This window comes from Hydractinia symbiolongicarpus, chromosome 13 (assembly GCF_029227915.1).
Source record: "Hydractinia symbiolongicarpus strain clone_291-10 chromosome 13, HSymV2.1, whole genome shotgun sequence".
NCBI classification, from domain to species: Eukaryota; Metazoa; Cnidaria; class Hydrozoa; order Anthoathecata; family Hydractiniidae; genus Hydractinia; species Hydractinia symbiolongicarpus.
In genome coordinates this window covers 13,556,086-13,573,598 of record NC_079887.1, presented here as the reverse complement: position 1 = coordinate 13,573,598, position 17,513 = coordinate 13,556,086, and the positions used below count along the sequence as shown (strand labels likewise).

Here is a 17,513-nt window from a genome sequence, read left to right as displayed (position 1 = left end):
AAAATGGTTCGTTGTAAATTCGTCTCATTTACCGCGATGCGAATCTGGCAAATAGATTTTGTAATCTTGTTCCCAGCTTCCTGAAGAATTTTGACAATAACTAAGAAAACATTCAAACTTTCCATTCTAAATATTCCAGTGAAAAAAGCGCTGTGCTACTGTAATTTTACTAGCTTTACATAGATTTTACCCAGATAATCGAAACTTTAATCTTAGAAAAAATTGTTTTACATAAGTAGCTACAAAAATTGTCCGAACCGTTAATGTATCAATTTTTTTCTAAATCAATTGTAAACCTTTTAACAAGAAAACGTTGAGCATTCGAGATATCCAAGATTTATTCTAAAAACCTATCGAGATTATTTGTAAAAATTACTTTCACAGAAGACTTAAATTTTCCTTTTTCAAAAAAATACACGCACACAAATATTTAAAATGATTCTCATTGTGTCATCATCAATTTCTTCAGTTTAGTTGCCAACCATGCACAGAGAACACGTTGTGATGTGACGTTAGGCGACATTTTAATGGATGACACGATGAGTTTTTTTTAAAAATGTTACATGGATATATCAAGTCGTCTACAAATTAAATAATGCAAGAAAAAAACAATTATAACGGTATAAATACGACATAAACAATACAACATACTGAAAGCACAAATCCATTTATTCGATAAAATTAGAAAATTACCGCATGTTTTGGAATATACGACACCACGCAAAAAGCCACTCACATTATAAAAGCATAAATTTTTTCAGGTGAAGGCCACAGTGTGCGCACAGAAAAATTGGGTTTAGTTAGCTTTTCCATATCACACCTTGTATATATGTACTTTATATATGTACTTTATAACTTCAAGGAAAAGCCACGGGATTTCCGAATCTTTGAAAAGAAAATTTGAACACCTAAAAATATATTTTAATAACTCTAAAGGCGTAGCGTCCTCATTACTACGGGTGTAGCGCCCTTTTGCGGAGAAATAGGATATATTCTTTATCTAATACTTTTCGGTAATACTATGTGAGTGATATATATCTTTATTCCTATTTCACATTTCCAAACTGAGTTTATGACGTTGTCGAAAATTGGAGACATGTTCAAGCACCATTATTTTCCCCAATTCCTCGCCTCGTTGGAAAGAGAGTCACATTTATATGGCGGCTTCATTCCCGGTTTGCATCGGGTAAATAAATACGTCGTTTATGGTGCCATACTAGAAATAAAATAAGAATGAGTTAATAACAACAAACAATGCATTTCGAAGGAGCGATTGAAATTTTGGGATATTAAAGCGCTAAGAAAACCAATTCGTCGTGTAAGAGAATATTTATGTTAACAATGAGGTAAAACGATTATCTGTATATGATTATATTAATTGTTATGGATTACTTTAATCATTCGCCAATTATTTTTTTTTCTCCAATCTAGATAATCTAACATCTCCGTCAATTTAAATATTTGGAAAATGAACAAAAATCCCGTTAAACCCGTTAAAAATTATGACGACAAAAAAATAAGTTATTTATTTACACGTTCCGCAAGTAAGTAAACAATGGTTTACCAACACCAATACGTCATTTTAAACTTTATCATCGTTTAACGCGAGCATTAACCTACTTTCTGGCGCACATATACGCACAGTTTTGGTTGCGTTGTTGTTAGACACCTAGTAAATAATAGTTAGCTCGTTTCTTTAGCCCACATTTAAATTTAGATCCGTTTACCACACGGAAAACCGGGCTCTTTGATTTTCAAGACAAAATAGCAGTGGAACCGAATAAGACGTTCCCAGTAAAACATCATTGTAAACACAGTCCACTGAAAGACATACCAATATCAAAACGTGAAAAAGAGTCCTGGGAACCAGATTGCAGTGGTACCACGAAGGTCTGAGTTATGTATATCGTTACACAGAACGTTGATATCTCTGCTGAGAAATGCAGATACACTATTAAATTGCGTTGCGTAACAAGGGAAATGGCACGAAGAAGAAACAAAAAGATTTTTAAGAACATGCTCTACTTTAACTATAGCTACGTATAAAACCTAGATTTAAAACAATAAGTAAAAACCATCTATCCGATAAATACGACGCATAAATTAAATATATAAAGAAACTTATAAATAATCTCTTAAACATTCGGAAACTGCCAGAAAAGTTTTTTAAGGAGTTGCGACACAGGATGAAGGTTTAGTGACTTACACGTATATTCGAAATCGTGAAATTATATTTTCAATCTAATGTAACTTTGACCGTTCGTGTACCGATGGAGAGCAGAAGGAGAGAATTTGTTTCGCAATCATCTTTAAACTCATTTCTACAGCAGTCTCATCAGAACTGAAGAAAGAGAAGATTTTTATCATCGTTATCGAAGAAAAAAAATCTGAAAGCACTTAGTTTTACAAAAATTAAAAATAAATGGAAATTGGATTTAAGGTGGTACGAGATAAAAGAGTAGGTTCTAGAATGAATCTTCTTTGCTTTAACACAAGAGTTTTACGAAATTGCGAAGCTTGCGCAGTCAAAAAATTGAAAGTTTTTTTAAAAAAATTAATATTGAGGTAAAGAAGGAGTATGAAAAGGAAAAATAATACCTTTTTGCGAAATAAAGAGATTTCGATTTTTCGCGATTGCTCGATTTGCAGAAAATTTCTAAAACACACGAAAAAACTTTCCCTCAAGGTATACAGTTAATAGTCCAATTAAAAAAACGCAATGTAGCAAGAACTAGAGATTGGGAAATAAACAATCTTCCAAAGAAGATATTTTCGTAAATATTCAGCGTTTAACCTGTTAAAAAATAAAATTATGCAATATATAAAATCAGCTAATCAGAATTGAAAGTAACCTAAATATTACGCAATCACGTCCTGTGATTGCGTAACACTTCCGTAAAATTAGTGTTGATACAAGTTTGTAGCCTGGAAAAAGATTTTCTTTGAGAAAATTTTTAGTTTCTTATGAATTTTATTTTTCTTTTCTTTCCTTTTTGCTCTTTGAAACACAAATTTTTTAAAAAAAACAGACACAAAAGATATAATAAGACAGATAGGTTGAAAATTAGAAAAACAATACAATGTTAAAGGTTTGAGACAAAACAGCATGACTTTTTGTTTAAAGTAGTCATCACAACTTCTTGCATTCCTTGCTTTAAAAAACTACCCAGATACAACTATAAAAGCTGTCAAAAGCCTGGCAGTAACATATAATAAAGCTGGCTGGTGACTTGTATAAGAAGGAAAGCTTCCGAATAAAATTTTTGCGATTTAACTACTCTCCACACCACATGAAACTTTCTTACCTCCTCCTCGCTTTTTTTCCAACTATTTCTAAGTTTTCCAAAACTTTAATACAAAAACGTCTTCTTTAAAAGTATTTCCAGGTTTAAAATTTCCATGGCAAACCTTTCACAGTTTTCAATCGATAATAAATAATAACATCTTAAGATTTACTCGTTGTTGTATAGTATACATTAATTATTACCATAAAATTATATTTATTATATGAAAAAATCTTGATAATTTATATTTAGACAGGTAAACTAGATGCTTTTTCAATTTATTTTAAGTTAGAACAAATTTGTAAAAAAAAATTTTGTCAAAAAATAATTTAACTCTTACGGAACACACACAGAAAAGTATCGCGCATGCGCAGATATATTTCTCACCCATTTATTTCCGCCTGATTGAGAATTGTCTATACACTTAACTTTCAAATCTCTTCAAAAAGTAAAATTTATAACGTTTGCGTTATCTTGCGTTATCTGCGTGTGTTTTAAATATAAGTTGAAAAAAATACCTAAATTAATATATAAATATGCAACTATATAATATATCGACTAAAGCAACGGTATCCGATATCTGGGATTCTGTTCTTGTTGCTGTTGTTGCGGCGGTACATCGTAGTGTGATAGTAGTTCAAACGGTTCAATGTCATCCATACTATCCTCATAGGGAGCCGGTCCCAACGTTCTGGGGATTGGTCCGGCCAGTCCAAAGAAGCTGTTATTAAAAGTTAACTCCATGTTCATGTTATGAGCTTGGTGCTGTTGTGGTAGTGGATATGATGTATGTTGGTTGCTATAAGTGGAAACCGGGACTTCTTTGTTCTCAAATTGAAAATTTGCATAGTTGACATTGTTAAAATAACCGGAGTCGGCGTAGTGTTCGGAACTGTAGTTTGCCTGTATGGGTGAAATTATATCAAAACTAGAATTATTGTGGGAGTATTTTCTGTCCGGCGAGTAATGGTCAAACTTGCTTGCACTTTTTACTGCATTCGATGCGTGTGTGATATGCGGTGGTGGCGTATTACTAATAGCTGAAGGTGCAGTAATAGCTATTGAGGACTTCGGCGAATCCTTAAACGAAAACTTGTCGTCTTTGCTTCCTGATTTAGGTTGAGTATTGGCTTCTGTGATTAATTTGGAACTTCCCACCGCTGACCGATTAAGCTCAAACCCAAAATGTGTTTGGCCAGTGTGTTGAACCTTGGTTGGGCTAAGAAAAATAAAAATAGATTTAGTGTATGGTTATTTTAAATTATGATAAATTAAAAATACATTATAATTATGTGTTTATGTGTTATGGTTTATTATGTGCTTATGTGATATGGTTTAGTTCTTAACCCAACCAGGTTTTAAAAACATTCTATTAATTACTGAACTGAATGTCAATTTATTTCTCCGGCTTTTTTCGCGCGCTTTCTCGATCTTACATAAATTCGTGTTAACTGTAAACGAACACAAGCAAACAAACTTACCTCATTGGACTAGAAGGCGCTCTAGATCTTCGAGGTGACCTACACAAACAGACATTTACATCAAAGCAGGAAATAAATAAATAAATAAATAAATAAATAAATAAATAAATAAATAAATAAATAAATAAATAAATAAATAAATAAATAAATAAATAAATAAATAAAATATAAAGAGATGACATATTACGAACATACCTAAACGATCTTGCTCCATGCGAGTCTGAGAAAGAGAGTTTTGACAGGGACTCCATCATCGAAGGCGCGACGTAGGTGAAACCCTAAAAAAGTAAAATTGTTTTTAAACTTTACTACAAATAAAACAGAAGTCCAACTGACTTACCAAAATCAACCTTGAACTTAAAATGTTTTTCAAAAACTTGTGCCAATGTTTAAGCAATAATTTTTGTCAACCCATGGAAAAATCCATGGGGCCGCCCGTCCTTTATATATCACATTTCGTGTTTCCGTAAAAGACAGACAAACGGGCAGACAGAAGACGGCTATTATTAAAGAGACAGGCAAAACTGTACTGGTAAGATCGACTGCAAAATATCAAAATAAACTGTATCCTTCTTGCCAAACAATCCTGGACCAAACATTGCAAACGAATTTCTTAAGAATTCAAGCCACAGAAAATCAAACAACACGAATTTGAAAAGCTTAAGTCCATGCTTAAGTAAAAGCACTAATGACTTTATAAACAACATTAAAAGCGACGAGTTTGTTTCGAAATATTTTTAAACAAAAATTCCCTACAAAAATATAGAGGGAATGAGCTACAAAAAATGCGCAATTATCTTGATTTACGGTGGACACAGATTACAAACTTCATAATTTTTTGGTAGTCTAAGAGAATTTATTCACTTTTACCTTATATTCAACACCTAGAATTTAAGTGTTAAAGTCAAAGTCTAGGAAAAAAACAATTGAAAAAATATAAAAAGCATTCCACATTTCAAGAGATTTTCCAACTATTTCAGGAGTTACTAACAATCAAGCCTTTTCATTTTATATATCAGAGAGGCAGTTCATTTTGAATGTCAGAGGCCGCATTGGAGTACATACCTGAAAGATTCTATCTGCACTCTCACTCAACATGTTGTCGCATGGAGAGTCAACAGGTGTTTCTTTTGTGAAGCGTTGATCAAATTGACTGACATCCTCTTCACTTGTCTAAAAATGAAAGGAAAAAAATCCATAAAGTTTATTTCACAAAATGAAAACAAAACTCTGCTGTAATGAAAGGCTTTGGGTTAAGGAGGCAAGATATCGTAAGCCTCGTTTATTAGTTTTTTATATAACAATTTCCATTGCGCTTTTGTGATGATTACGGTATCTTGGATAAACTTATTTATATGGAACCACTCAATTGATTTATTAGAGTTTCGAAACCTGTTACACTTCACTGCACACTAACAAAAGGATTTCCTGACCTCACTCTAATGTATTATTTTTTTGTTTCATGTTTATTCTTTAACAGGGAAAGTTTTATGCTGCCTAACTTTCCCTTGGAACTCTTGGACAAATAAGGTCACGACACAAAAAATTGGCAGTTGGGAAGTAAAAAAGTAAAACTTAAAAACAAATCTTATTCATCATTACAAAATTAAGTAAAATAAAAGATAGATTGATTTATTAATTAAATTTCACAAAAGAAAACTAACATTATCACGTAAATTTAGGTTCTTAAAATTAAATAAAATTAAATCGAATTTGACTTTTATGTTATTAGGAAACAAATATTTTTTAGTTATTGTAAAGGTGAAACACTTATATACTTACCACAGACGGTTTGAAAGGTGGTTCCACTTTTCTCGCATATAATTCATCCCAATTTAAATGACGAAAAAACGGATGTGCCTAGCATGACAAAGAAAACAAATATGTTAAAGTAACGTAAAATCAATGTATTCTTTCCACCAGACTTTTGAACTTTCTAGGTTACAAATTGTGAAGGTTTCTTGCTTCTCAAGGTTGAAGGCTGCACTCGGAACTTAAGTAGTTGAGGGGTAATTATTTTCAGGCTTCCTTATTACTGAAGGCAAGATAATTAAAGTACATGCTGCTATCAGTTGGGGGAAATTACCTTTATCGGCTCTGCATCATCACTTCCACCTCCTAATCGACTTTGTGGATGACGTTTTAGTAGCTACAAAATGTCACAGAATTCACATGGTTATGACCTTCAAATGTTTTTTTTAAGTAGTATTTTCTTTTCTATTCTGAGAATGCGTCTGACAATTCATAACTTTATTTCCCTGAAATTTTACTTACAAACTCTTACCTTTCGAAGTAAATCTCTTGACTCTGCAGTTAAGTAAGGAGGCAGAACCAGTTTGCCTTTTAATATCTAAAAAGAATAATAATTAAACTAGTCTTTAGCACATGCAAAAATCAACAGGAATCCACCTATTGGAACAAGTCGATAAAAATATATCGCACTTGCTATTTCAGGTATTGCTAGCACAAGTGAAGTTGCACACAAATAAATAATACACACATGTATTGTTAATACACACACTTAAACAATACGAAATTACCTTATCGATTGTTTTCTTTCTGTTGTCAGAACAAAATGGAGGCTACAAGAAAAATTGAAAAATGTCAACTGATTTTTTCCCCGAGTTTTCCATTTCATAGTTTCCATTCACATTTCTTTTTTTTAATATAGGAAACATGGTTGTAAGAAACACGAGGCTTAAACTATACTTTAACTGATGGAAAAATAATAGAAAAATTGGAAAAAAAAACCGATTATCTTGCTAAGAAGTTAAACCAAGCTAAAGCCAAAATATATTTTATTCAGGGGAAAAAATATGTAGCACTGCAGCATAAAAAAAGTAGCTCTGCAGTATGAAAATGTGTTTAATGCAGAACAACACTTACAGCACCAGTTAACATGTCGTACATTAAAGTACCAAGGCTCCACCAATCAACTGCTTTCCCATGGCCATGTCTTGTTAATATCTCAGGTGCCCTAAGACGAAATTATAGCAAGAGATTAAACCCTTTTTTAAACACAAGGCATTATAGAATAAGATGGACAACATTGCATATATTTTTGAACTTTCTAGAAGTTTTTTGTCCATCTGTTAAATTTTTTCGTTTCAATTTTTTTATTATCTCTATAATAATAGCTGTCATCTGTCTGTCTGTCTGTCCACACAAGACATCTTCTATCAAATGCTCTACAGCGAAAGGATGCAGGATTTCTGATTTAGCAAATAAGGAGTGTTAAAAATGCAGTAGTCAGAGTTTCTGTGATGTCCGCTTAGTAAAATGATTAACTTATCAGCCCGTAAAAGTCCAAAAAAAAAACGAAAAATAGTCATGCTGATGTCGGCAAGAATTATCACAGTTTGATTTATGGAATCTAAACAAATAACCTAATGATCCTAAGTCTGTTTAGAACATTGGAAAGTGTGTAGGTAAAATATTGGAATGCCATAAAGAAGTGCTTGTGGGTGCTTCAAAATTAAGCATTTATTCCAAAGACTTTTTGAACATGATTGAATTATTAAAGCCAAAATTGCGCAAAGTTTTTCATCTGTTTAATTAAAAATTTCTTCTCTTTAGCGTATGTATACTCGAAGGCTGCTATTTTATGGTGCCATACATTAAAATAAAAGATGCAACAGGACTTACATATATTCTATCGTACCACAAAATGTGTGTGTCATATCTGTATGATAAATCGATTCTTTACAGAGTCCAAAATCGGTTAACTTGATATGTCCATTTAAATCTAGCAGAATGTTTTCTGGCTTTAAATCTCTAAAATATCATTTTAATGATAAGTTAAAATTTAAGAAGAAAACATATATTAAAGCTTGAGAGCAATATGTATCACTAAAATCAAGGCTTTGTGATATTTACATAAGTTTATAAACTTTACAAGCATTTTTCCTCACAAAAATAGGAAAAAACAGACGAGGACAGACCTGTAAATAATTCCTTCAGTGTGTAGATGCTGTAACGCAAGTGTGATTTCGGCCAAGTAAAAACTAAAGGAAAATGTTAAAATGTTAAATCTGTAAGCAAGATATTGCTAAAATGATTTACAGTAAACTGCATATCATTTAATTCACAAAATGATCAAAAAAGACTAACCAATTTAAAGGCTCGTAAATAATTTCAAAACAACTGTTATTGAAAATTAAGATATAGTGAACAACTAAAAAATGAAATCCCGTTACCTTGCAGTATCCTCAAGAAATACACCTTCTCTTTCTAAGTGCATAAATAATTCACCACCTTTGTAAAAAAAAGTTTTTTTTATAAAATATTTGTATTAGGAGCACAATCATACACTTACATACATTGAATATAAAGAATTTTTACTCAAGGTAAATGACATAAAACCTAAACTTTTTGGAAATCAATATTTTATTGTTGTAGTTGGTATTGGTGAAACCAGCTAGACGCCCAAAATTTTAAAAATAGTTAAACAAGTTCTGCTCACAACTTTCAACAACTAAAAATTGCTGTATTGCTACTTTACATTGTTACTTTTACACTGCTTTAGGAGTCTCGGAACAAAAAAAAGAAGCCCTTCTTAAGGTTCTGCTGCTGAAAAAGCTGCAGCAAAATAATTGAAAAGGATTTAATGACTAATGTATTTAAGCACTGTTCAAAAACAAAAAAAAATACTCACCAGACAAATATTCTAAGATTAAATACAGTTTTCCTCCAGTTTGAAAAGCATACAGCAAATCAACAATAAACGGAAACTAAAAAGGTGATGGTAATGTACCTATACAACATGAATTTGTTGTGTTTTGCCATTACAAGGTGCATACACGAAAGGCACATCAGCAAAAAACCTTGCTGAGGAGTTGTGGCAAATGTATTACTTTATCAGGACTTTAAGAAGTTCATTATGTCAAGCATCAAAGTGAGAGTAAGAGCCAATTTACATGACACCACTATTCCGTGACAGCTCTGAAATTACTATTCACTAATAATTTTTGATCCCTACAACAGTTTCATGGTTTCCTAAAATGTGTAAACACCCTGAACAATAAAAAAAAAAACACAAACAAGGCTATCCAAACAAATGAAAAATATAAAAATGATTATAGAAAAGTTAAAATTACCTTTATTGCTTCTAATATATTTCTTTCAGCTTTTGTATGCGCAGTATCTTTCTGATTTCTTACAATGGTAGCCTACACGACACACAAGTAGCACATCACTTAATCTTATCCTCGCGTAATATTTTTCTGCTTGCATATGAAAAACAGAAATGTTTTTTCTGTTTGCAAGCCTATCAATAAGAAAATACTAGAGTAATAAATTGTTTGCCCAAGGTTACAATAATCTATTTTGGTATTTTACTGCAAATAATAAGACAGATTTAACATTGATTTCCATGTGACATAAATTGATATTGCTCAGCCAGACAAACTTTTTGTGGAATTGGGAGAGCAATTATTGGCTGAGCTAGTTTCTCATTTCTGAGAATTGGGAGAGTCTTTGCGGGAGCAAGCACAATCGCTTTCCCCTAATTGATAGATCTGGTTTGCTACAAATATAAAATTTGCCCTTCATTACAATTCAGGTTCTTATTTATAACAATTAGTTTTTCTTAAAAAAAGGGTTATATTGATTACTAATACCTACTTTTTTCAACACTTTCATTGCAAATATACTACCAGCATCTCTACCAGTTCGTTTTTTAACTTGAAATACCTAAATATTAAACACATTATAGCAAAATTTTTAGAGAGTACAAAAAAGCATAATAAAAGGCACCACAATCACATGAACACGCTTAACTGCATACAAGATGCCCATTGATACAAAATATACTTGTAAGAAGTTAACTTGACATATACTTTATTTACAACATAAAGCAATCCTGAATAAAAAATAGAGATAACATACCTTGCCATAACCTCCTTTACCCAAAACCTTTAACAATTCAAAGTCAGATGGGCCCAACTTTTCCTTAGGATTAACAACTTCCTGACATATAGGTACTTTTTCTACATCTGAACCCATCTCTTCTATCCTGTAACAAATTAAATTAACTTTCTCAGTTTGTTCGTTAAAATAGTCTACACTTATACTTCAGCATTATTCAACTTAAACTTTTAAAATATATTTAACCATCTAAAAATTGTAAAACTTCGAAAAAATGATATGTCAATGAAATTACAAAATCCAGCAACCTAACAGCTTATTCATCAGTTTAAACAATAGTAAAAATGCCAAGTCAACACTGTGATTAGTTATATTTAGTAAAAAAAGAAAATTCAAAAGATGTTTCATATTCCAAAAAACTTATAGTCGAGAAAGCTGCGCACTAATTTGGGCGGTTAAACAGGCAAAAAAAATTTGAAATAAACATTTTAGAGCACCAAAATATAAAAACACAATCCTTTTCGAGTTGTTTGATGAAAAAAAAAAACAGTTTCGAGATTGCTCCCTACTCTTCTTATGAATAAATATTTGCTGCATATTAAATATCTACAGGATACCATCTTCTGAACAACCTGACTAATTTTGGCTTCACAAACATCACACGCAGCAAGCAATTTTCATCATAACGTTGTTTTGATGTTTAAAGGTATAGCTTTTAGCACAGAGAATTGTATTATGGGTAATTTTTTAGTTTCTGCGTAAATAGGTGCACATTTTTTTACTGCTGTTTCTTGGAGTTGCTGCTAAAAACTGCACGCTGAAAACAAACAAAAGAGATTCTTTTCCATGTTCGTCAATGATGCCGAAGGGTAAGAGATTTGTTACAATCATGCTAAAGTGATTTTTAGTGTGCTTGTTAAAACGAAGAGTGTGACAAAAGCACAGTGTTTCTACTTGAAATGTCTTTTCAAATTCTTTGAAAACAAAGCGTGGTGGTGTACATGTTCTTTATTATTTAAATTCAAAATTTTATTTTTTAGATAAAAAATAGACATGGGAAAGTCAAAACTAGAACGTAATGTAAAGCGTTAGACGAGTCTGACATAGAGAATGCCATGAAAACAATCGATTCAAACGAAATGATGATACGCAAAGCAGCTAAAACGTTTGGTGTTTTGGAGTTAAATATTAGACAGAGAAGGAAAATGGTTCAAAATGGGGTTCGTTTAACTAATTTGAGAAGGAAAACAGCCCTTATAAAAGAAGAGCAGCAGCAGCTCGTTAACTGTATTAAAGTTTTATGCAATGCTGGTTTTAGCTCTTTACGATACGAAATCCTACATTTAGTCCAGGAGTACATAACTATTAATAACAAAAAGATACCCTTAAAAAACAATTGGCCGAAAAGGATTGGTTAAGGGGATTCAGGGATAGGAACAAACTGTCATTTAAAAAAGCCAACATGATGAGTACAGCTTGAGAGTCAAGCACAAGCAGTCCTTTTATCATGAATGACTTTTACGACGTTATTGAAAAACACATTAAGGACACAGGATTTAAGCCAGAGCAAGTTTGGAATTTGGATGAACTGGGTTCCCAACTAATCCAAGTAAGTCCAAAGTAATTGCTCCAAAAGGCAAAACTGCATTTAAAGTTCGATGGGGAGATCGTGAAAATTATTCCGTGTTAGCTACTTGCAGTGCTGGGGAAGAGTGCTTGATCCCCTCAAAATCTTTCAGGGAAAAAACTTTTGGGACTGTTGGAAAAGCCAAAGTGCCTAACACAATCTATGGAAGATCGGATAATGGGTGGATGACCACAGAAGTATCCTTTCAGTGGTTTGAAAAGTTCATTAAACAGGTGCAGGAAAGATTATTGGTAGTGGTATATGATGGTCATTTGTCCCTACATCCATCAAATTAATTCAAAAAGCTATGGAAGAGGATATTACTCTTATAAAGCTACCTCCCAACGTTACAGACTAATTGCAACCACTTGATTCCTGCTGTTTTAGTCCTCTTAAAAGAAGGTGGGAAGAACTTCTTGCTGAAAGGGTAAACTTTATTGATCAAAAAAAAATTTCAAACCTGTATTTGTTGATCTGTTATGTTCAATAGGGCATCGATATATCAAAAGAGACAATGTTATTTCTGGGTTTCGTACGACTGGCATCTTTCCCATAGATAGAACCAAATACACTAAAAATCTGTTTTTAGTGTATTTACGATATGACAGCTGGGCCCATTTGGGAAAATCACAGAAAGTAATGGAGGAACTTCCAACGTCAGTGGCCACTCCAAAGAAATTAAAGCCAAATGAGTCAAGTAATGTACAAGAAAGTGGACAATCAACATCAACCTCAGTGTCATCTTCATCAAATTTGTGAAGTTTGTGCTCACGTTCTACCAAAACCACCTCCAGTGCCAGGACATGAATGGGTCTTGGGTTGTATGATTTAGCCAATTCAGGAAAACCACAATAACAGCTCCAAGCATCTAATCTTGGATAAGGTGAAAGGGCCTCAAAAGAAAAAAGGTGTAAAAAGAAAAAATAAGTGACAAAAAGGCTAGTGTCATCACGGAAGCAGAGTAACTTGCTGAATTACAGAAAGAAGAAAAGGAGAAGCAGAAAAAAACTAGAGAAAGAAGTAAAGGCAAAAGCACGAAAAAAAAGAGCAGAAGGAAGAGGAACAGAAAAAGAAACTTGCAAAAGGGCCAACAAATAAATCGAAAAGAAAGATTGAGTATGATACAAAAGAGAAGAGTGAGGAATCAGAAGACATATAGGAGAAATAACGGAAGAAGGGGTGACTGAAAGCGAGAGCTCTGAAGACGAGAAAGAAAAACCTGCTTCTGAAGAAGATAAAATTCAAACTATCAAAAAACAAATGGTGGAATTATGGACTGGTCTCAATATCCCTACATCAGGGAGCGAGATTAAATCAAAATGGTTCGGGACTATATACTATGACAATAAAAGGAAGCCACACATGTATGCCGGTAAAGGATCGTCTCCACGATCGTTTTAAAAAATAATCGTTTCAATTCATATAATTCTTTTTGAAATGATCTCTATACGAATTTTAAACAATTTTAAAATATTTTTTTGCCAAAAAAATTGTTTCAAACCGTTTCAAAGTAGTTTATAATCATTTTGTTAAAATGAAAACGCAATTGTTTCGCATTCGTTTTATAATAGTCTCACAATATCAACATCAATTCGTTTCAACAGTTTGTTAAAATCATTTCAGTTTTCGTTTTCATTTCGTTTCAAAATCCCTTAAAATTTAACACTATTATTATTATGTTTAACACACCGCTTTCTAAAGAAATTTTATTATCAAATTATTTAAAATATCTATATACATCTATCTACGGCGATGTTTTAGCTCCTTATCATCTTATTTTTATGTTTTTTAAACAATCTACGGTAATGTTTTAGCTTCCTACGATCCCGTTATTATAATTTAAAATGATCTATGGCGATGTTTTAGCTTCATACAATCGCGTTTTGATAATTTTTAAACGATTTACAGCGATGTTTCAACTTCATACGATCGGGTTTTTGATGGTTTTTAAACAATCTACGGCGATGTTTTAGCTTCCAACGATCGTGTTTTGATAATATTTAAACGATCTACAACAATGTTTTTCCCAATAAAAATTTACTTAATAGGATATTTAGAAAGTATGGTAGTTTTGCTAGTCCTAGCAAAATGGAAAATAAATAAAGCAATTTATTTTGGTGTTTTTTACATGCTTAATAAATAATCCATTATCACATTTGAAACATGGTGTTGCATAACACCAGTACGTTGCCAAGACATGAAATAACCATTTATGTTTTAAATAAGCCTATATGTTTTCTTTTAAGAATATATACATATGTTTTATTGATTAATAAGATACAAAGATGACCAGAAACAAAAACTAACTTAGTGGTATTTTCATCACATTGTAAATTAACAAACTTCTTATCAAAATAAAATATAGAGAGAGGAAAAAAGTTTACTTACAAATGATCATGGTCCATTTCTTCAAACTCTTTGATCTAAATAAAACAGATATATTTATAGACAACTTTCTATGCAACCAACGTATATTTTAATTATGCATTGAGAACAATAAACATAAGCACTCATAATAAGTAGGTAGAAAATATAAGAAACAGACAACAGGAAAAAAAGAAATCGTTTAAATGAAATATTAGTTTAAAATCAATTAAAAACTTGTTAAAAAGGAAAAAAAAGTTCCTTTTTGTTTCGAATCTTGCATTTCTAAAAAATCTATGAATTCCATTGATCCCTTCCATCTGTTCCTACTCTAATGCATGTATAAAAAACTGCACACTTTTCAACACTCTTGTAAACATTGACAAGTCATTATGCTAATTGGAAATATACTTGTATTACTAGGAGTAATTATTTATGCTGAATATTTATAAGCTATACATTAACAGTTTGAACAAATTAAGCAAAAAGTAATAAAGTATTGCTTTGTGATTTCTGACAACTTTAACATCTTAAAATGTTAATGATGATAAAAAATCTTTTTCAGGCGTTAAAAAGTTGAAATTGACACTAGCAATTCTGTTAGCAACACAAACACTAATTTTAAGAACTGTAAGTGTCATATATTGTTGAAGCATACATTATGAGAATGATTTATGCCAGAATAAAATTTCATTAACATTTAATGCTAACATGTATAAATAAATCAAAGCTAATATGCAAATCAAATACTTAAATCCATGAATAGTTAATGAGGTGTGATAGTTGTATACTGTCATTGCTTCCAATGACAATTCAAAGCTGCTCACTTGAAATAAAAAGAACAGGAAAACATAGACGTGTATATCATTGGTTTGTCATTTCAAACTATAAGCTTCACTAGGTAAATAAGACACCAACAAATAATAACAGCAGTGGTCCACATTATATATTTTGACCACTAGATTTTCCCTGACGGTCTATTTTTAAGCCAGCGTATTTTTATGCTTGTAAGGAAATGAAGTATAGCCATGTTGAACATAATAATGTTCAATATAAAACCTACATATTAGATTTGTTATGAAAGGCAGTTGCATGGTCTCAAAATCCTGGTAATATTGATCGTATTACAGTGGAAAGTTTATCATTTCTTGAACATGATAGTTTAGTAGGCGACGTTTCGGGAGATCCTTCTCCCATCATCAGGCAAAGTAAAATGATGTTGCGCATGTATTTATATAATTGCAGAGGATCGAAATTCATAAAAATTAACCAATCAGAAACGAGCTGATAATTACAGTTAATTACGGTAATTAACATTTTCGGACCTGGATGTAGGTAACTACTTTTTCTGTAGAGCTGGTAACCAAATCTCAGGAAGTTGATACGAGATGCTGTTTATGTGTTTGTTACGTTCTACACTGTTGATGGTTTCTTTAATCTTCCTGGCAGTTGTTCTGGATTCTCTGTCAATGATTTTCTTCTCATCCCAATTAAAGTGATGACTTCTGCTCCAGCTGTGGTCCGCAATTTCGTTTTTCTTCACATCTCCGTTTCTCACTGCGCGCATATGTTCTTGTACTCATTGCTTAGGTAACGAGGGTGCAGAGCTAGACACATTTTGGAGTTTTAAGAAGTTTGGGCACAGATAATTTTTTAAGCAAAATCTAGATAGCTAAGCATTATTTCCCGACAGATTTTTATTGTGGTTACCTTTCGTTGCATAATTATTCTTCCATTTCTACATTTTTTTAGCATTCTTCCCCCTACGAACTAGGTTTGTTTCACCCTGTGAAGTTTTAAAAATGGCGGATGTAGAACAAATGTCATTCGTCAATTAAACAAAATGCCAATCATCACTGTGGCAACAAAGCTGAACCGGTTTATCGATTTGGCAATCTCTAACATAATATGGATCAATATAAAACTAAATGGTTTGCTAATAAAAAGCATTAAGCCAAAAAAAAAAAATCTGACATTTTTGTAGCCCTTGATTTTGAAGTTCGAGTTATTATGAGAAATTAGCCACAGGAGGGGAGAGAAAAATGAGTCAAGTTAACGAATATTTGAGTTAAATGTATCCAAGTTTTTTATAAGGAAAAATTACCAAAAATTTAAGGGACCCAAGAAAATGATTCAATATAATGAAAGTTGGAGTTACTGGGGGATAACTCATCATTCTCGGCTTAACGCCTGTTTTCCATGCTAGCATGTAGTTATAATAAGCAACATCAAGATCACCATTTTCAAATGTACGAAATAACAAGTTAGCTACTGACTTAAAACTACTATCTTTTTACAAGATTCCTCTCCATTTTTATGTATATTTAACTAGCTAGGTAATGTTGCTGCCTAGGATGATAGGTTTATCAACGATTAGTTTTCACAATCAAAATTTCATGTCAGTTATTAGACAGCTATCTAGACAGAGGAAGGAAAAAATCACTTAGCTATATATACCTCATCAGTGATCTCATATTCGTCCTCACTGGAGGGTCCGACATCCTTGTGAAAATCATCATCAATTTCAAAAATTCCAGTGGTCATCCCTTTTTATCAGTTAATAAGTGTCAATCTACCATATAGAAGTATTATAACAATTATATTATCTTGTATAGTTAAAGCTCATCTACTATTTTTCTTCGCTGTCTGTTCTGGCTTGGTGAATCACTTCGGAAACATTCTGATAAAAAAAACGCCGGTAGTGATGGCTTAATTTACCAGAGCTAACAATGGTTCAGAATTTTTAGTTATACGTTGGTAAGTGCGTTCACATTTTCCATGGTTTTGCTTGTTATTTTGCAATCACGCGGAAAACATTCTAAACACGCAGATTGTATACTCGCGCGAAAATTTCTTTTTTCTTTTCGAAAAGTCTTTTTGTCTATCAACTAC

At 32.2% G+C, this 17,513-nt stretch overlaps 1 protein-coding gene across 4 annotated transcripts; it reads right to left on the bottom strand.

The window, feature by feature from the left end:
* Positions 1–1,007: 1,007 nt before the first annotated feature.
* Positions 1,008–17,307, bottom strand: LOC130624298 (ribosomal protein S6 kinase beta-1-like). 4 transcript variants are annotated; one of them, XR_008981197.1, is made up of 19 exons: positions 17,079–17,306; positions 14,646–14,680; positions 10,652–10,778; positions 10,388–10,456; positions 9,862–9,933; positions 9,420–9,495; positions 8,962–9,019; positions 8,707–8,769; positions 8,411–8,539; positions 7,652–7,742; positions 7,306–7,347; positions 7,050–7,115; positions 6,852–6,914; positions 6,548–6,625; positions 5,831–5,938; positions 4,961–5,043; positions 4,766–4,804; positions 2,599–4,503; positions 2,006–2,341 (listed from the first exon to the last, which is right to left on the bottom strand). XR_008981197.1 is itself a non-coding variant. In XM_057439878.1 (18 exons), the coding sequence occupies exons 1-18, from the start codon at positions 17,163–17,165 to the stop codon at positions 1,204–1,206; spliced, it is 1,299 nt and encodes a 432-aa protein (XP_057295861.1). In that variant the 5' UTR covers positions 17,166–17,306; the 3' UTR covers positions 1,008–1,203. The 4 variants fall into 4 exon arrangements, 3 of the variants coding, with proteins under 3 accessions (XP_057295861.1, XP_057295859.1, XP_057295860.1); XM_057439878.1 differs by lacking the exons at positions 2,006–2,341; positions 2,599–4,503 and adding an exon at positions 1,008–1,216; XM_057439876.1 differs by having other exon boundaries at positions 2,006–4,503.
* Between the last annotated feature and the right edge of the window lie 206 nt (positions 17,308–17,513).